Source organism: Pan paniscus, chromosome 20 (genome assembly GCF_029289425.2).
Source record: "Pan paniscus chromosome 20, NHGRI_mPanPan1-v2.0_pri, whole genome shotgun sequence".
NCBI lineage: Eukaryota > Metazoa > Chordata > Mammalia > Primates > Hominidae > Pan > Pan paniscus.
Genome location: NC_073269.2, coordinates 61267947 through 61287768, shown reverse-complemented (window position 1 = coordinate 61287768; position 19822 = coordinate 61267947). Strand labels below are relative to the sequence as shown.

The 19822-nt window shown below is 55.3% G+C and overlaps 1 protein-coding gene and 1 long non-coding RNA gene across 3 annotated transcripts; both read left to right on the top strand.

Annotated features, from left to right (window-relative positions):
• The first annotated feature begins 1998 nt into the window (after positions 1 to 1998).
• LOC129394694 (uncharacterized) lies at positions 1999 to 4840 on the top strand. Its single transcript, XR_008622035.1, has 3 exons — positions 1999 to 2200; positions 4680 to 4722; positions 4827 to 4840. It is a non-coding gene; the product is annotated as an uncharacterized LOC129394694 (long non-coding RNA).
• A 14-nt stretch (positions 4841 to 4854) lies between these two features.
• Positions 4855 to 19156, top strand: TNNT1 (troponin T1, slow skeletal type). Of its 2 annotated transcripts, XM_008959169.4 has the most exons (11): positions 4855 to 5167; positions 5389 to 5421; positions 6282 to 6303; positions 9929 to 9992; positions 10546 to 10662; positions 10888 to 10965; positions 13762 to 13875; positions 14594 to 14703; positions 17828 to 17918; positions 18065 to 18105; positions 19027 to 19156. In XM_008959169.4, exons 1-11 carry the CDS (start codon positions 4870 to 4872, stop codon positions 19070 to 19072), a joined length of 1014 nt encoding a protein of 337 aa, XP_008957417.2. In that variant the 5' UTR covers positions 4855 to 4869; the 3' UTR covers positions 19073 to 19156. The 2 variants fall into 2 exon arrangements, with proteins under 2 accessions (XP_008957417.2, XP_034801233.2); XM_034945342.3 differs by lacking the exon at positions 5389 to 5421.
• The last annotated feature ends 666 nt before the right edge of the window (positions 19157 to 19822 follow it).

Below are 19822 nucleotides of genomic sequence, written 5' to 3'. Positions count from 1 at the left end.
GCTCTGTCACCCAGGCTGGAGTGCAGTGGCACGATCTCAGCTCACTGCAACCTCCGCATCCTGGGTTCAAGACATTCTCCTGCCTCAGCCTCTCCAGTAGCTGGGATTACAGGCATGCACCACCACGCCCAGCTAATTTTTGTGTTTTTCGTAGAGACGGGGTTTCACCATGTTGGCCAGGCTGGTCTCGATTTCCTGACCTCGTGATTCGCCCTCCTTGGCCTCCCAAAGTGCTGGGATGACAGGCGTGAGCCACCGCGACTGGCCGCAAACACATTTTACATGCATCCCACCTTCACTTGGTGGTGGAGGCTTAACATTTGAGTGCATTCCATTGAATGCATTCGTATCGAAACACGAAGCAAGGATATGAAGACACTCAGTGCACAGCCTCTGTCAACAGCCAGAACCAGTCCATGGTCTGCGGCATCTTATCAGGAGAAAGTTACTGAAATCAGTCTCTTGTTCAACTAATGCTGTAGTTATGCCTTGTGGAACAGGGGGTTCAGCTAGTCAGCATCTGGCAATGGATGGCTGCAATGGTTGTAATATTGCTTATCTTGAGGCCGGTGCTCGTTTAGCTGCTAGAAAAAGGAAAAGCCTTGTGGCAGTTGGAACATAGTCGATTATATAAGTGTAGGGATGCGTGGCTTAACCCTTGCCTGGCATGGCCTTAGGTCTTGTTTATAATTTGGTATCTTATTGCCACAAACAGTTCATTCCATCAGTCTTCTGATCTCTATTGTCACAGCTCCTCTGGCCCATGTGGAGTGCACAGAGATGCCAAGACTAAAGGTCAAAGAGAGAGACACACAGAGAAACAGACAGGCAGAGAGACATGACCGACAACAGAGAGACTGAGTTGGGAGTAGAGAGAGTAGGAGCCAGGCAAAGATCCAAAGAGAGAGGGAGAAAATACCACAAGATGCATAGAAGGAAGTGCAAAGAAAGGAGAAAAGAGAGACAGATATACTCACAGCAAGGTGCAGAGACATGGAGACCCTATAAGAGATGGAAATGGAGAGCCACAGAGTGGGAACTGCGGGCACTAAGAGAGACATGGAGAGAACTAGAAAGATAGAGATGTGAACACGGACACAGAGACCCAGAGCCAAAAAGAGACAGAAATGGGGTCATAGGTGGACAGAAATGCACAGAGAGACTGTGAGCCCCCACAGACACAAACGCTGAGAGGGGCAGACATGCAGAGACACCCACAGAAATGCAGAGACAAAACCACCCGGAGACACATGCCGAGAAACACACTGAGGGGCTCAGAAAGAGACAGATGCAGAGAGAGCCCAAGACAGACCCAGCAAGGGGCCCCGAGAAATGCACAGAAACACAAAGACCGAGACCACCAGAGACAGAGGTACGGAGAGGCGGGGAGGGTGAGGAAGCCTGCTCTCCAGGGCTGGCTTGAACCTAGAACTCAAGGTCATGGCTTGGCTGGGAAGCGGGAGGGGGATACCAAAAAAGATCAGTGTTAGATGGAGGTGGGGAGGGAGGGTAGGGAGGGAGGGTAGGTTTCACCCTAATTGACAACCCACCCTCCCCCTCCCCCTCCCCACACCTGCTTCCCGGCTTTAGTGCCTGTTGTCACCAGGATGGAATCCTGGCGGCAGACAAAGGGGTGGGGGTGGGGAGGGGGAGACAAAAAGATGGACAGAGACAGAGGAGGAGACTAAGAAGTAGAGACAGACACACAGAGACACACAGATGGAGAGCCACAGAGACAACAGAAATGGGGGTCCAGAAAGAGACCTAGATAGAAAGAGGGAACAGAGAGAAGAAAACAGGAAACATTCCTTATAGCCCATGTGTCATTAGTAGGTCCTCCAAGGACCTACTGTGTGCCGGGCATGGGGACGTCAAAGCACAGGGAGCTATAAGGGAGGTAGTTGGAGCACCATGGGAGCCTGGGACATGGGGTGGGAGCAGGGGCGGGGCTCCTGGGCCATGCAGTTGGGGTTGGCATGGGGTTGGGGAGGGGCCCACGGAGGCTTCTGGACTCTGAGTGTGGAGCCAGGGGCAGCAGGGCTGTCTCTGAACTCCCAGGCTTGTGTTTGAGCAAAGGAATTCTCTCCCCCTCCCTCTCCCCTCGGGGCGGGCCCGAGCCTCCAGCTATAAACTCCCCGGAGCTTCAGTGCCCTCAGCAAGGCTCAGCCTCAAGATTCACAGCATCTCAGACGCAGCCTAGGTAAGGGGCTCTGCGGAGCCCTGTGGTCTTCAAAAACCATGTCCTTGGGGGAGGGGGCAGGAGGCAAGTGGGGAAGATGTGGGGTGTGGAGAAATGGTGCAGAGGTAGGTGGGGCATACAACTGGAGGTCTGGGAACTTGAGAGGCTCAGACTTTAGGGGGACTCAGGATAGAGGGGAAAATACTAGGATTTGTGGGTTACACAAATCCTAACCCGGGGCTGCCAGGACTTGGATGTCCCAGAATAAAACCTCCTAGGATCTTGGGGTTCTGGGAATCTGGGGGAAATCTCAGCAGTCAGGGATATCTGGACTTGGAGGTCAAACAATGTGGGTGTCAGGATTTGGGGCCTCAGACTCTGACGGTATCAGGAATTGGGGGGTCTCAGAAGAAATTGGGGTTTTGGTAGTGGAGGGCTCGGAATCTGAGGCATTATGATAGAAAGCATGAAAACTTAGAGTGTCATTATCTGGGGTATCATGAACTGGGCCTCCGAGTTTGGGTATCAAGATTTTGGGGGTCTCATATTCTTGAGGTTTCAGATTTTAGGAGGTCTCAAGACCTGGGGGTGGTCTTAGGATGTCCCGGCCCATATCTGGACTATCAAGAACTGGGATTTCAGAATCCAGAGCTGTGAGGACTTGCTGGCCTCAGAAACACGGGCATCATAAATCGGGGTCTCAGAATCTGTGGGTATTGGGATTTGGGGCTAGGCACCCTGTGGCCTAGGGTGTCTCAGAGACTTTGAGGTCTAAGAATGTAGGGGTCAGGGTGAGGTCTACGGACAGAAGGTGCCCTTTATGCCCCTGCCCCCTGCGTGATGTATGGGAAGGTGAAAGGGGAGACAGGTGGGGAGGAAACCAGCCAGCGGGGTGGGGCGAGTGGGAGAGGGGATGCGGGTGACTAATTCTCCCAGAAGCCCCCCTTCCTCAAATCCCTTCTTAGGAAATGTCCTCGGTTTCACCATCTACGACATCCCCCCAAAATAGCTCCTGGGGGTGGGGCAGCTATTGTCTTGAGGCCACTGTCCCTTCTCAAATGCCTCCTCCTAATCCCAACTGGATCAGGTTCCCATGGACTTGTCATAAGACAAAAGAGGACAGCTGTGCTGAGGGGGCAGGGTCTGCAGCCTCCTGGCTGTGCCAGGACCACACCTACCAAGGTCTGTCCTCATGCATGCTTTAGGACAGCCGGCCCCCTCCCTCAGACCCAGGAGTCCAGACCTGAGCCCTCCTCCCTCAGACGCAGGAGTACAGGTCCCCAGCCCCCTCCTCCCTCAGACTCAGGAGTCCAGACTCCCAGCCCCTCCTCCCTTAGATCCAGGAGTCCAGGCCCCAGCTCCTCCTTCCTCAGACCCAGGAGTCCAAGCCCTCAGCCCATCCTCCTTCAGACCCAGGTGTCCAGCCCCTGGCCCCTCTTCCCTCAGACCCAGGCATCCAGGCCCGCAGCCCCTCCTCCCTCAGACCCAGGTGTCCAGGCCCCTGGCCCCTCCTCCTTCAGATCCAGGAGTCCAAGCCTCCAGCCCCTCCCCCCTCAGACCCAGGTGTCCAGGACAACCCATCTCAGTCTCAGGAGTCCACACCCACCCTCCCACACACCCCCAGCCCTATCCTCCCTCAGACCCAGGAGTCCAGGTCCCAGCTTCTCCTCCCTCAGACGCAGGAGTCCAGGGCTCCAGCCTCTCCTCCCTCAGACCCAGGAATCCAGCCCCCAGCCCCTCCTCCCTCAGACCCAGGAGTTCAGGACCCCAGTCCCTCCTCCCTCAGACCCAGAAGTCCAGGCCCCAGCCCCTCCTCCCTCAGACCCAGGAGTCCAGACCCCCAGCCCCTCCTCCCTCAGACCCAGGAGTCCAGGCCCCCAGCCCCTCCTCCCTCAGACCCAGGAGTCCAGGTCCCAGCTCCTCCTCCCTCAGACCTAGGAGTCCAGGCCCCAGCTCCTCCTCCCTCAGACCCAGGAGTCCAGACCCCCAGCCCCTCCTTCCTCAGACCCAGGAGTCCAGGTCCCAGCTCCTCCTCCCTCAGACCTAGGAGTCCAGGCCCCCAGCCCCTCCTCCCTCAGACCCAGGAGTCCAGGCCCCAGCTCCTCCTCCCTCAGACCCAGGAGGGCAGGCCCCCAGCCCCTCCTCCCTCAGACCCAGGAGTCCAGGCCCCAGCTCCTCCTCTCTCACACCCAGGAGTCCAGACCCAGGAGTCCAGGTCCCAGCTACTCCTCCCTCAGACCCAGGAGTCCAGGCCCCAGCTCCTCCTCCCTCAGACCCAGGAGTCCAGACCCCAGCTCCTCCTCCCTCAGACCCAGGAATCCAGACCCAGGAGTCCAGGCCCCAGCTGCTCCTCCCTCAGATCCAGGAGTCCAGGCCCCAGCTGCTTCTCCCTCAGATCCAGGAGTCCAGGCCCCCAGCCCCTCCTCCCTCACACCCAGGAGTCTAGGTCGCCCCCTCCTTGGGGCCCCACCCCACTGGGCCTCTTCTCTCTGGTCCTTAGGCCGCACCAGGATGTCGGACACCGAGGAGCAGGAATATGAGGAGTGAGTGCTGCACTGGGAGGGGTTGGGGCGTGCAGTGGTGGAGAGGCTCTCCCACCCCAGGTCTAACTCTCCTCTCCCTCCTCTCTCCCCACACCCGTCCGCAGGGAGCAGCCGGAAGGTGAGTAGGGAGTGGGCCGGCCCTATGGGATGGGGACACGCCCAGGAGCTCTTGGGAGGGGAGGCGAGGAGTGTGGCACTTTGGCGGGGAAGGGGCGGCTCAGCCGGAGGGCCCTCGCCCGCCCTCTCCGGGTCTGGCGCGTCTCCTCGCGCCATCCGTGCACCGCCAGGGGGAACGTGCCCATCGCAGCCGAGGCCAGAGGGTCCCCCGTCCAGCAGAGACTGGAACCCTGGTCTCTGGCCACCGCCCCCATCCCTCCCCCAGCTCCTAACGCCTTCTCTTCTGTGCCCCCATCTCCAGAGGAGGCTGCGGAGGAGGAGGAGGAAGGTGAGGTCCCGGACTCCGCAGGTCTGGAGCTGGGGGGTGGGGGGGCGGGGGGCGGGGACGCTGGGCCCGGGAGGAGGGGGCGGGATGGGGCTCCCGACGGCCTCGGCTCCCGGTCCTCTAACAGCCTCTCACGTCTCTTCCCTCTCTCCCCTCCCGCGCCCGGGCGTGGCCGCTCCCCCCTCGCTCCCCAAACCCTCGCTGCTTCTCCCTCCCCTCCCCAGCCCCCGAAGAGCCGGAGCCGGTGGCAGAGCCAGGTAACCGCGGCTGCTTCGCTTCCCGAGACCGATGTCGGGGGCCCGGGGGGACCCCCGATATCCTCGGGCCCCAACCTCCAAGACCACCCTTCCCTCCCTCCGCCCCCATAACCCGCCCCCAGGCCTGGTCCTTTAAGCCCCTGAGAGCTCCTGCGCCCTCTCGGGGCCGGGAAGGGAAATGGCCCCGCAGTGGCTTTAACCCTTTCCCTTCCTTCTTAAAGGGACCGACACCCAAGCCTTCTTCCCCAGTCTGGAGGAATCTTTATAGAAGGGTTGGATGTTTGCGGAGAAGCACCACCCCGTCCCCCCTTATCTTCGCCTCCAACCTTGTCTGTTATTTTCTCCCCCATATACATTCAAAGGTTGGGGCTTGGAATTTAGGATTGCAGAGGAGGCTAGCGCTGGGAGTCAGGGTCTCCAAGGTCGGAGGAGGGGGGGGTGGGCGGTGGGCAGGGGGCGAGCTGGGGAGAGAGCGCTGGGGTCACTGAATGAAGACAGAGGTTGGGACCCCCTGCACTGCTGGGTCCTAATGGAGGAGAGCAGGAGCTCTGGGCATATAAATAGAGAAAGGTCTGGGGGTTTGCACTCCTGGGTATGCAGACAGTGGGGGTGGGGGGTCCCCACACCAGTTCTGAATGTATATCTGATGCGTGTGACCCTCTTCCTCCTTTACAGCCACCCTGACTTTCCTTCCCTCTTTTCTTCTCCCCATCCCCCCTCCTCCAGAACTGGACTCCAGAGTCCTTCCCGGGGCTCCTGGGGGCCGAGGCTTGGGGGGTCCCTCCCCAGGGTGTGTCAGGCCTAGCCCCTCTCCTCTAAACTCTTGCTAATTATCTCTTTTTATCCCCCACCACCAACAGAAGAGGAACGCCCCAAACCAAGGTGAGATCCTACAGGGTGGGGGGCCCCAGTCATACATCTTCCTAAATATTCCCTCTACCCCCAGAGACAAGGTGTGAGAAAGGCAGAGATGGAGGGAGGAAATTGAAACAGCAGTCAACATTTCTCCTCCTCCTCCTCCTCCCTCCCCCTTTCCCTCCTCCCTCCTCTCCCTCCTCCTCCCTCCTCCTCCTCCACTTCCTCTTCTTCCCCTTCCCCTTCTCCTTCTCCTTCCCCTTCTTCTTCATCGTCCTCATAGTCCCCACCCTGTTACCCAGGCTAGAGTGCAGTGACCCAATCCTGGCCCACTGCCTCAACATCTTGGGCTCAAGCAATCCTCCCATCTCAGCCTCCTGAGTAGCTGGGACCACAGGCATGTGCCACCACACCTGGCTTTTTTTTTTTTTTCTTTTTGTAGAGATGAGGTCTTGCTATGTTGCTTAGGCTGGTCTCGAACTCCTATCCTCAAGCAGTTCTCCCACCTCGGCCTCCCAAAGTGCTGGGATTACAGGCGCAAGCCACCATGCCCAGCCAGTCTGTTTCCTTCTTTCCACCCAGTGGTCCCTCTTCCCCTCGCGCCTTTACCATCACCCCAGCCTCCTCTCTGGCCTCCCTGCCTGCAGCTTGTGGCTCATCCTCCTCCATGACTCGAGAGAGACTTTTCTAACACCAGAGCTAACCCTGCCCCTCCTCTGCTCAGAATCTTTCCTCAACTCCCCACTACTCTTAAGACGCAGTCAAAGCAACTAGCCGCATTCAAAGCCTTCCCCATCTGGCTCCAGCGGACCTTTCTAGCATCTGCCTTCCCCACTGACAGACACACAGCGTTTCATGGTTCTCTAGCCATGCCTGTGCTTTCATACCCCTGAGCCTTTGCACACACTGTGCCCTCTGCCTGCGCAGCGGCAGCTGGGAGGATCACTTGAGGATAGGAGTTCAAGACCAGCCTAAGTAACAAAATGAGATCCCCCACATCTCTACAAAAAAGTTTAAAAAATTAGCCGGGCACAGTGGCACATACCTGTGATTCCAGCTACTCAGGAGGCTGAGGAAGGAGGATTGTTCGAACCCAGGATTTGGAGGCTGCAGTGAGCTATGATTACACCACTGTACTCCAGCCTGGGCAACAGAGCAAGACCCTGTCTCTAAAACATAAATAAAAATAAGGGAATGGGGCCGGGCGCAGTGGTTCATGCCTGTAATTCCAGCACTTTGGGAGGCTGAGGGGGGCGGATTACCTAAGGTCAGGAGTTTGAGACCAGCCCGGTCAACATGGTGAAACTCTGTCTCTACTAAAAATACAAAAGAATTAGCCAGGTATTGTGGTGGGCACCTGTAATCCTAGCTATCTGGGAGGCTGAGGCAGGAGAATCGCTTGAACCGGGAGGCAGAGGTTGCAGTGAGTCAAGATCGTGTCATTGCACGGCAGCCTGGGCAACAAGAGTGAAACTCCATCTCAAAAAAAAAAAATAAAAGGGGTGGGGTGGGGTGGGGGAATGGACTGAGAGGGATTCCAAGGCAAAGGGACAGGACTTGGGGATTGTTGGGCAAGGGGAGGGAAGCAATGGGGACAACCCCGAAGGGTCTCTGGGCTGGGGAACAAAGTGGACAGTGGGGCTGCCATCTCCTTCTCAGAGAAGTTGGTGAGCTCCATCAGGACGTCATGTGTGGGAAGGTGGGAAAAGTTCAGGAGATACCTGTTAGCTTGAGTCTGGGGCTTAGGAGAGAGTCTGGACCAGAGACAGTTGGCGAGTCCTCAGCAGTTGATGATACCTGAAGTCATTGGAGTGAATGGCATTGATGATGAGAAAAGGGAAAAGGAAAGCTCACTGGCAGCTCACGGGGCTGTCGGGGCCAGGAGATAGGGATGGAACAGCCAGAGGGGTGGGAGGCAAGTCGGTATTTATTCCTGTACAATATGGTAAGCCATATTTTATTCCCACACATGACGCCCTGATGGAGCTTATCGACTTTTCCAAGATGGAGATGACGGCCCTGCTGTACACTTGGCCCCCTGGCCCAGAGACCCTTGGGGATTGTCCTCACCTCTTCCCTCCCCTTGCCCAGCATCCCCTAAGTCCTGTCTGCTTCATCTTGGAATCGCTCTTAACTGTCTCAGAAACCCAGAAAAGAGAATTCCAAGGAAGTGGCAGGAAATCAGAGCAGGCTGAGGGCTGAGCCTCAGAGCGGCACCACCCAATAGAAATAGATGGCAAGCCACACACGTCACTTACAATTTCTTACTAAAAGCTGGGCGCAGTGGCTCACGCCTATAGTCCCAGCACTCTGGGAGGCTGAGGCGGGAGGATCACTTGAGCTCAGAAGTTCAAGACCACCCTGGACAACATAGTGAAACGCCATCTCTTTTTTTTTTTTTTTTGAGATAGAGTCTCCCTCTGTCACCCAGGCTGGAGTGCGATGGCACGATCTTGGCTCACTGCAATCTCTGCCTCCGGGGTTCAAGCGATTCTCCTGCCTCAGCCTCCTGAGTAGCAGGGATTACAGGCACGCACCACCATGCCCAGCTAATTTTTTTTTTTTTTAATTTCTAGTAGAGATGGGGTTTCACCATGATGGCCAAGCTGGTTTTGAACTCCTGACCTCAAGTGATTCGCCTGCCTTGGCCTCCCAAAGTGCTAGGATTACAGGCGTGAGCCACCGCGCCCAGCCTGTGAAACGCCATCTCTACAAAAAATTTAAAAATGGCTGGGCGCAGGGGCTCCTGCCTGTAATCCCAGCACTTTGGGAGGCTGAGGCAGGCAGATCGCCTGAGGTCGGGAGTTCAAGACCAGCTTGGCCGGCATGGTGAAACCCCGTCTCTACTAAAAATACAAAAATTACCCAGTCATGGTGGCAGGCGCCTGTAATCCCAAGTACTCGGGAAGCTGAGGCAGGAGAATCACTTGAATCTGGGAGGTGGAGGTTGTTGTGGTGAGCAGAGATGGCGCCACTGCACTCCAGCCTGGGTGACAGAGTGAGACTCTCAAAAAAAAAAAAAAAAATTCTTACTAGGCATATTTTTTAAAGTACAACAATATAGGAAAAATTAATTTTCATAGCACAGTTTTTTAAATCTGTTATATAATGTTTTATCATTTCAACATGTAATCAGTATAAAACATGATTAGTGCCGGGCGCCGTGGCTCACACCTGTAATCCCAGCACTTTGGGAGGCCGAGGCAGGTGGATCACGAGGTCAGGAGATCGAGACCATCCTGGCTAACACAGTGAAACCTCGTCTCTACTAAAAATACAGAAAAATTAGCCGGGTGTGGTGGTGGGCGCCTGTGGTCCCAGCTACTCGGGAGGCTGAGGCAGGAGAATGGCGTGAACCCGGGAGGCGGAGCTTGCAGTGAGCCGAGATCGCGCCACTGCACTCCAGCCTGGGCGACAGAGAGAGACTCCGTCAAAAAAACAAAACAAAACCAACAACAACCAAAAACACATGAGTAGTGAGGTATTTTACCTTCTTTTGTGTGTTTCACTGACAGCCTGCCTCAGCTGGGACCCTCCACGTTCAGGAGCCTCCCGGGGCTGGCGGCTACCTCACTGGACGGCACATCCCGGAGGTGGGAGGTGGCTCAGGGAGGTCGGGCCACTCATGGTCTCTGTGTTTCTGTCCACTCAGCCGCCCCGTGGTGCCTCCTTTGATCCCGCCAAAGATCCCAGAAGGGGAGCGCGTTGACTTCGATGTAAGTGACAAGAGACCCCTCCGCAGGCGCAGTTGCTAGTTTTTAAGGGGCCTTTGTGTCAATCATGAAAAGGCGCCGGCCGGGCGCGGGGCCTCATGCCTGTAATCCCAGCACTTTGGGAGGCTGAGGTGACCCACCTGAGGTCAGGAGTTCGAGACCAGCCTGGTTAATATGGTGAAACCCCGTCTCTACTAAAAATACAAAAATTAGCCGGGCGTGGTGGCAGGTGTCTGTAATCCCAGCTACTCGGGAGGCTGAGGCAGGAAAATCGCTTGAACCTCGGAGGCGGAGGTCGCGGTGAGCGGAGATCGCGCCATTTCACTCCAGCCTGGGAGGAAAAAAAAAAAAAAGGCGCCGGTCCCCACTCCCCACTCCCGTCTTTGGGAAGCCTGTCCTTGGAAGAGCTGATTAGTGTCAAACACGAGGCATTGCTGCCACCTGCTGGATACCGTCCTGGGAAACGGGCCAGTTCACCATCCTGCATGGGGGAGGTGCTGGGAGGCTGCTGCCCCCTCCAGGGTCTCCTAGGACAGGCTCCCCGTGTGTCCTGCAGGACATCCACCGCAAGCGCATGGAGAAAGACCTGCTGGAGCTGCAGACACTCATCGATGTACATTTCGAGCAGCGGAAGAAGGAGGAAGAGGAGCTGGTTGCCTTGAAGGAGCGCATTGTGAGCCGAGAGTCCGGGTTCCCCCCGGTCTTCCTCCCTCCATGTGGATCCCTTGCATCTTGGGAGATGCAGATAATAGTTTTCCTTCTAGTACAGAGCTGAGCCTTAGGCTTTCGGGAATTCACCCAAGTCGGTGGCCACACTCCAACCTGTTTATTAGCCTACTCTGGGGAAGGAAGACTGGGGGTACGTCCCTGCACCCCCTTATGCTTCTCCGTTTCCCAGGAGCGGCGCCGGTCAGAGAGAGCCGAGCAACAGCGCTTCAGAACTGAGAAGGAACGCGAACGTCAGGCTAAGCTGGCGGTGGGTGCCTCCCCTGCCCTGAGAGCCCAAATGTTACTTCTTCAGCCGGATGCCCATTTTGTTATTATTATTATTATTACTATTATTATTACTCTTTGAAACGGAGTCTAGCTCTGTCGCCCAGGCTGGAGTGCAGTGGCACGATCTCAGCTCACTGTAACCTCCGCCTTCCAGGTTCAAGCGATTCTCCTGCCTCAGCCTCCTGAGTAGCTGGGACTACAGGTGCGTGCCACCACGCCCGGCTAAATTTTGTATTTTTAGTAGAGATGCGGTGTCACCATGTTGGCCAAGATGGTCTTGATCTTCTGACCACATGATCTGCCCACCTCAGCCTTCCAAAGTGCTGGGATTACAGGTGTGAGCTACCGCATCCGGCCTATTATTATTTTTTATTCATTTATTTGGAGATAGAGTCTTGCTCTGTCACCCAGGCTGAAGTGCAGTGGTGTGATCCTAGCTCACTACAACTAGGACCTCCTGGGCTCAAATAATTTTCCCACCTCAGCCTCCAGAGTCGCTGGAACTACAGGCTGCACCACTCTGCCCCACTAGTTTTTTTTTATTTTTTTATTTTTTGTAGAGACAGCATTTTGCCATGTTGTCCAGGCTGGTCTTCAACTCCTAAGCTCAAGCAATCCACCTGCCTTTGCCTCCCAAAGTGCTGGGATGACAGGCATGAGCCAACGTGCCCGGCCTGGATTCTCCATTTTCTTCTTTTTCCTTTTTATTATTATTATTATTTTTTTCTGAGACAGTCTCGCTCTGTCACCCAGGCTGGAGTGCAGTGACGCGATCTCAGCTCACTGCAACCTCTGCCTCCTGGTTCAAGCAATTCCCCTGCCTCAGCCTCCTGAGTAGCTGGGATTACAGGCACCTGCCACCAGGCTCGGCTAATTTTTATATTTTTAGTAGAAATGGGGTTTCTCCATGTTGGTTCAGGCTGGTCTTGAACTCCTGACCTCAGGTGATCCACCCCCTTGGCCTCCCAAAGTGCTAGGATTACAGGCATGAGCCACCATGCCTGGCCATCGTCATCATTATTATTACTATTATTATTATTATTTTATTTGAGATAGGGTCTTTCTATGTTGCCCACGTTGTTCCCAAACTCCTGGGCTCAAGTGATCCTCCTGCCTCAGCCTCCCGAGTAGCTGGGATTACAGGCACAAGCCACCTGCCCGTCACCCAGCTGTGAAGGGGATTTTGCAGATGTGATTAAATTAAAGATCTTGAGATGGGAAGGTTGTCCTGGATTATCTGTGGGGAAGGGCAAGATCATCACAAGGGTCCTTATAAGAGGAAGGCCAGAGGGTCACACTGAGAGATTTGAAGATGCTGCATGGCTGCCTCTGAAGATGAAAGAAGGTCCATGGGCCCAGACATGCAGGCAGCAGCTGGAAAAGGGAAGGGAATGAATTCTCCCCTAGAACCTCCAGAATAAATTGGTTCTGTTTACAACTTGATTCCAGCCCAGGGGCACCAATTTCAGATGTCTGATCTGCAGAGCTGTAAGATAACAAATTTGCATTGTTTTTCTGCCACTACGTTTGCAAATTATAGCAGAGATAGGAAACTAAGTTTAGGCGTGATGGCTGACGCCTGTAATCCCAGCACTTTGGGAGACCGAGACAAGTGGATCACCTGAGGCCTGGAGTTTGAGACCAGCCTGGCCAACATGGTGAAACCCTGTCTGTACTAAAAATACAAAAATTAGCTGGTAATGGTGGCACATGTCTGTAATCCCAGTTACTTGGGAGGCCGAGGCAGGAGAATCACTTGAACCCAGGAGGTGGGGGTTGCAGTGAACAGAGCAGAGATTGCACCACTGCACTCCAGCCTGAGTGACAGAGGGAGACTCCATCTCAAAAACAGAAAGGAAACTAATTCAGGTACGGAGTGCTGGGTGTACAAAAAGCCTCATGTCCACCATAAGGAGACGGGGCTCAGCCTGGACAAACCACTATTTCTGGAACATTCAATGAAGAGTTTCTCGAATGTCGTAATGCGTTCGCTAAATATTCCAGAACCCCTTCCTCAGGCTCAAGGCCATCAGCCTCTTTAATCTCCCCAGTCCCTGGCCTTATCACCAGTTACTTTCCTTGACCCCCTCAAAACAGATATTCTCATCTCCTGAGACTAAGGGCGACTGTGGCCCAGACAGGCTGAGCATCTGGAGTGAGATCATACAGCAGAGTTCACTATAGGCTATTTCAGGTTGGAGACATGCAGAAAAAGCAGGCATTTCTTCTCCATTTCGATGTTTTCTGGGAGGATATTAAGACCCAGAGAAGGGGGCCAGGTGCGGTGGCTCACGCCTGTAATCCCAGCACTCCGGGAGGCCGAGGCGGGCGGATCACTTGAGGTCAGGAGTTTGAGACCAGCCTGGCCAACATGGTGAAACTGCGTCTCTACTAAAAATACAAAAATTAGTTGGGCGCGGTGGCGGGTGCCTGTAATCCCAGCTACTCAGGAGGCTGAGGCTGGAGAATTGCTTAAACGTGGGAGGCGGAGCTTGCAGTGAGCCAAGATCACACCACTGCACTCCAGCCTGAGCAACAGAGCGAGAGTCCATCTCAAAAAAAAAAAAAAAGACAGAGGGGAAGGGACTTGCAGGTGGTCACACGGGGAGACCTGGCAGGGCCGGGAGGGGAGACCTGCGTTTCTGCTGGTTCTGATGTCCCAGCGGCCTCTGTGGCACTGGGTCTGCTGATCCCTGTGCCCCAGTTCCACATCCCAGGGCCCTCCTCCCTCAGTCCTAGAGGGGAGTCCATGAGGTTAACCCCTTACTTCCCACAGGAGGAGAAGATGAGGAAAGAAGAGGAAGAGGCCAAGAAGCGGGCAGAGGATGATGCCAAGAAAAAGAAGGTGCTGTCCAACATGGGGGCCCATTTTGGCGGCTACCTGGTCAAGGTGAGTCAGCCTGCAGGAGCCTGAGGTCTGAGTTCTGAGTGGGGAGAGGCTGGGGGCCAGATCTCTGGTTCCTAATGGAGGAGGGGCTGGGGCCTGGATTCCTGGGTCTGAGGGAGGAGGGGCTGGGCCCTGAACTCCTGGGTCTGAGGGAGGAGGGGCTGGGCACTGAACTCCTGGGTCTGAGGGAGGAGGGGCTGGGGCCCTGAACTCCTGGGTCTGAGGGAGGAGGAGCTGAGGGCCTGGACGCCTGGGTCTGAGGGAGGAGGGGCTGGGGGCCTGGACTCCTGGGTCTGAGGGAGGAGGGGCTGGGGGCCTGGACTCCTGGGCTGAGGGAGGAGGGGCTGGGGGCCTGGACTCCTGGGCTGAGGGAGGAGGGGCTGGGGGCCTGGACTCCTGGGCTGAGGGAGGAGGGGCTGGGGGCCTGGACTCCTGGGTCTGAGGGAGGAGGGGCTGGGGGCCAGACTTCTGGTTCCTAATGCGAGAGGGTCTGGGGCTTGGACTCAGTCTGAGAGGAGGGACTGGGGGGTCTGGACTCCTCCTGGATCTGAGGGAGGAGGGAGTGGGGCTGGACTCCTAGGTCTGAAGGAGATGGGCCTGGGGTGTAGACCTGTGGTCCCAACATGGAAATGGTCTGTGGGATCTGACGTGTGGGTCCCGACACGGGGGTGGTCTGTGGGATGTGGCCCCCGGTTTACTGTTCCGCCTCCCCCACCCTCAGGCAGAACAGAAGCGTGGTAAGCGGCAGACGGGGCGGGAGATGAAGGTGCGCATCCTCTCCGAGCGTAAGAAGCCTCTGGAAATTGACTACATGGGGGAGGAACAGCTCCGGTAGGTGCTGTGGGGGGCTCGGGGTGGAGGGGCCTGGGTGTGAGACAGGGGGATAAAGGAGCTCACACCCAGATCTGGGTGGGCAGATACTCTGGGTCTCAGCTCCGGTGCTGTGTGACTTTGGGCAAGTGGCTTCCCCTCTCTGGGCCTCTGCTGCCTTCTTTGTGAAACATGTCACTGAACCCACTTTTCGTGGCTGCTGTGGCCTGTAGCATCTGACAGGTGTTACCAAGGAAGCCAGACAAGATGACTTCCCTCCCCCCAGTTTAGGAGATTTTGTTAACTCCGTGATGTGCCTTGGAGCTCAGGATGGGCTGTGCCTTTTACCTAAATTCAAGCCAGGAATGCGGATGAGAATTTTCCAGCTGAGTCCCTCACATCTATAGCCAAGACAGCCTGCCTCTCATGAAAAGCCACAGGACGGCAGGCTGGTGGGGGCTTGCCTTCAGGAGCCCCCCTGTATCTCCATGTTCTCTGGCCTGGGCTGTGGCTCAGAAACTTCAACCACCCCAGAGTGGCGCCGTGATTGGGTTTGCCGCTTACACTGAAAGCCCCTGCCCAGGGCTCAGTGCCAGCTTTGCCGGCTGCTTTGTGATCTTCCGCACGTTACCTGACTTCTCTGGGGCTCCCATTCCTCATTGGCAGAACAAGGATATAATCACAAAATTCACCTCACAGAGCTGTGAAAGGGCAGTGAGATAGTAATAATAATTACAGGCTGGGCCTGGTGGCTCATGCCTGTAATTCCAGCACTTTGGGAGGCTAAGATGGGAGGATTGCTTGAGGCCAGGAGTTGGAGACCAGCCTGGGCAATGTAGTGAGACCCCATCCTTAAAAAAATAATAATTACAGCAGCAGCTTCCTATGGAGGGTTTACAACCCTGTGAGGTAGATACTATTATTATCCTTGTGTTAATAGTGAGGAACCTGAGGCACAGAGAGGTTAAGTAACCCTTCCAGGGTTGCACAGCTAGCAAGTGGAAGAGCTGGGATTTGAACCCGGCAGTCTGGTACAATAGTCCATAGTCTTTGCTAGTGTGCTGTAAAGTGGCTTGGTGGTAAATGTTTAACAGCTGCTCTCCAGGGGGCAAAATGTCTAGATTTAGCACGTGCCCATTCCCATGGTGTAAATACTTCCACCTTGCTCCTTTCAAACTACCCGTGTGGGGATACTGAGTGTGGAGACGGGAAAGGATGTGCACAGCAGGCTCCTGGAAGCCCTCTGGGGGCGCTGTGGGCCCTCCTTCCTGTGCACATGGTTCACGTAAAGTATTGTTGGCCGGGCGGGCGTGGCGGCTCACACCTGTAATCCCAGCACTTTGGGAGGCTGAGGCGGGCAGATCACCTGAGGTCAGGAGACCAGCCTGACCAATATGATGAAATCCCATCTCTACTAAAAATACAAAAATTAGCCGGGCGTGGTGGCAGGCGCCTGTAATCCCAGCTACTCTGGAGGCTGAGGCAGGAGAATCACTGAACCCAGGAGGCGGAGGTTGTGGTGAGCCGAGATGGCACCACTGCACTCCAGCCTGGGCGACATGAGCGAAACTCTGTCTTAAAAAAAAAAAAAAAAAAGGCTGAGGTGAGAGGATCACTAGAGCCTGAGAGGTTGAGACTGCGGTGAGCTGTGATGGTGTCACTGCACTCCAGCCTGGGTGACAAAGTGAGACCCTATCAAGAAAAAAAAGAAAGAAAAGAAGGAAGGAAGGAAGGAAAGGTAGGTTTTAGTCCAGGGCTGGTATGGCAATTCTACAGAATCAGAGACCAGACTCCTATTTTTTCTGCTTCACTCACTACTTTTAGCCCAATATTTCCATCCTCAAAATCACTTAGTCCAATATAGCTGCTAGCTCCAGCCTCACATGGATGATCCAAGCAGCAGAAAGAAGACGCAAGAGAAGAGCCACACAGTCTCTTTTGGAAGCCGCACCCAGTGACCTGCTTTCGTCTGAGTAGCCACCCCTATCTGCAAGGGAGATTGGGCAAAGTAGTTTTTCAACTCAGCCTAATGCACAAGAGGCTATTTCTAGAAGAAAGGGAGAAGGGCTAACAGGTAGGCAAGCAGCCATCTCTTCCACAGTTTTATTTCCATATTTTCTAGAGAAGGAAACAGGATTCTAAAGGAAGTCATGTGACATATTCATAAACCAGAGAATGGCATGGCTGGGAATTGAACCAGGGGCTTCTAATTGCAGAGCCTGGGCTCGCTCTGTTCTTTCTTCCTTTTCTTTCCCCTCTCCCCTCCCCTCCCCTCCCCTCCCTTCCCCTCTTCTCCCCTCCCCTCCCCTCTTCTCCCCTCTCCTCTTCTTCCCTCCCCTCTTCTCCCCTCCCCTTTCCTCCCCTCCCCTCCCCTCTTCTCTCCTCCCCTCTCCTCCCCTCCCCTTTCCTCCCCTCCCCTCCCCTCTTCTCTCCTCCCCTCTCCTCCCCTCCCCTATTTTCCCATCCCCTCTCCTCCCCTCTTCTCTCCTCCCCTCTCCTCCCCTCCCCTCCCTTCTTCTCCCCTCCTCTCCCCTCCCCTCTTCTCCTCTTCCCTCCCATCTTCTCCCCTCCCCTCCCCTCTTCTCCTCTCCCCTCCCCTCCCCACTTTCCTTTCTCCTTTTCTTTCCTTTCTTTTGTCTTGCTCTGTTGCCAGGCAGGAATACAGTGGTGCAATCACAGCTCACTGCAGCTTTGACCTCCCAGGTTCCTTCTGCCTCAGCCTCCCAAGTAGCCGGAAACACCCTGCCTGGCTAATTTTTTTTTTTAATTTTTAGCAGAGACGGGTCTCTCTGTGTTGCCCAGGCTGGTCTTGAACTCCTGGGCTCAAGTGATCTGCTGGCCTCTGCCTCCCAAAGTGCTGGGATTACAGGTGTGAGCTGCCGAGCCTGGTCTCTTAATCATGACACCCTTCTCTCCCCTTGGGAAACGCGAGAGCTCCAGCTCGGATATGGAGAAAGTGGGCACAGATTTTAAAACACTCGGCCTCAAATATGAACAAAATGGTGCCGACAACGCTGAACTCACAGTCTCGCTGTGTGGCTTTGGGTGGTTCCCACAACCTCTCTGGGCCCAAGTTCCTCTCCGTCCCTGGGCCTAGGGCCCGGTCTGCCTGGCTCCCTCCATCACAGCCCTCCTGCCCTGCCAGGGAGAAAGCCCAGGAGCTGTCGGACTGGATCCACCAGCTGGAGTCTGAGAAGTTCGACCTGATGGCGAAGCTGAAACAGCAGAAATATGAGGTGAGACCCAGCTCCGCAGGGAGGGAGGGAGGGAGGGAGGGAGGGCAGGGCTGGGCTGGGAGGGACCAGCAAACTCCAGGCAGGAGTGGGTGGCCCGTCCCCACGTCCCCACCGGCTGTCCCAGCATCTGTCTTCTGCCTCCGCAGATCAACGTGCTGTACAACCGCATCAGCCACGCCCAGAAGTTGTGAGTGTGACCGTCTCGAGCCCTTGCTCTTGTCCCTACCCTCCCACTGACTCTCAGGCCTCTCTTTCCCTCTCTCTGTGGGCTCCATCCCCCACTGCCTGAGTTTCTGCCCCTTTCTCTTTGTCCTTCCTTCTCTGTCCTCCTCTCTCTGCTCTCGGAATCCTGGGTCTCAGTTCCTTTTTCTTTTTCTTTTTTTTTTTATTGAGACTGAGTCTCGCTCTGTCACCCAGGCTGGAGTGCAGTGGAGTGATCTCAGCTCACTGCAACTTCCATCTCCCGGGTTCAAGCAATTCTCCTGCCTCAGCCCCCTGAGTAGCTGGGATTACAAGTGCGCGCCACCAAGCGTGGCTAATTTTTGTATTTTTAGTAGAGACAGGGTTTCACCATGTTGGTCAGGCTGGTCTCGAACTCCTGACCTCGTGATCCACCCGCCTTGGCCTCCTAAAGTGCTGGGATTACAGGCGTGAGCCACCGCGCCCAGCCGAGAGGGTCTTCCCTGAATCTCTCTCTCTGTTTCTCCACTGATCTCTTCCTTCCTCCCTCCTCTCCCTCTCCCTTCTCCTCCCATTTCCTGTGTCTTTCACCCTGGCCCTTCCTGCGTGTTACCCACCCATGCCCAGATCATCCAACCCTTCCTCCCCCAACCCTGGCCCCTGACTCATAAACATTCATCAGCTCCCCCATGAACACCCTGCACTCACCCCCAAATATCAGCTCCCACATGTCAGCAAGGCCTTTGACCACCAGCCGCTGCCCCCCAGTTGTAGAACCCAAAAGAGGTGACAGTTGTTTTGCTCACTGCTTCCTCTGGGCAGGGAGGGCTAATATTTTGGGGAATGGGCTTCCTGAATTGAGGGCCTGGGGCCCATTTCAGAGACTGGAGGGGCCCCTTTTTCCTGATACCACCTCATTCTTCTACAGCCGGAAGGGGGCAGGGAAGGGCCGCGTTGGAGGCCGCTGGAAGTGAGGATGCCGCCCCGGACAGTGGCACCCGGGAAACCTGGGAGTGTTTGTCCCATCGGTAGCTTGAAATAAACGCTCCCCTCAGACACCTGCTGGGTTCTCTGATGTTATTACGGTTGAGATGCAGCTGGTCTCTCCTGGTTAATTGACTTCTTATTACCAACAAGTTACTTGAAAGAGTGTCACCAATAATCATTAAAGTACGGCAGGCTGAACCTTCACACACTGCTGGTGGGAATGGAAAATGCAACAGCTTTGCAAGCAGCCTGGCGGTTCCTCAACAAGTGAAAGCATTTCCGCAGGACCCAGCAGTTCCCCTCCTGGGTGTATATCCAAGAGAACCAGGAACCTTTGTCCACACAAAAGCTTGTACATGAATGTTCATAGTAGCATTTTTATTTTTAATTTTTAGAGACAGGGTCTTGCTCTGTCGCCCAGGCTGCAGTGCAGTGGCGTGATCACGGCTCACTGCAGCCTTGAATTCCTGGGCTCAAGTGATCCTCCCACCACAGCCTCTGAAAGTGTTGGGATTTTAGGTGTGAATCACTGCACCGGCCGCAGCATCTTTTTTTTTTTTTTTTGAGATGGAGTCTTGCTCTGTCACCCAGCCTGGAGTGCAGTGGCATGATCTCAGCTCACCGCAACCTCCACCTCCCGGGTTCAAGCAATTTTCCTGTCTCAGCCTCCCAAGCAGCTGGGACTACAGGTGCCCACCACCATGCCTGGCTAATTTTTGTATTTTTAGTACAGACAG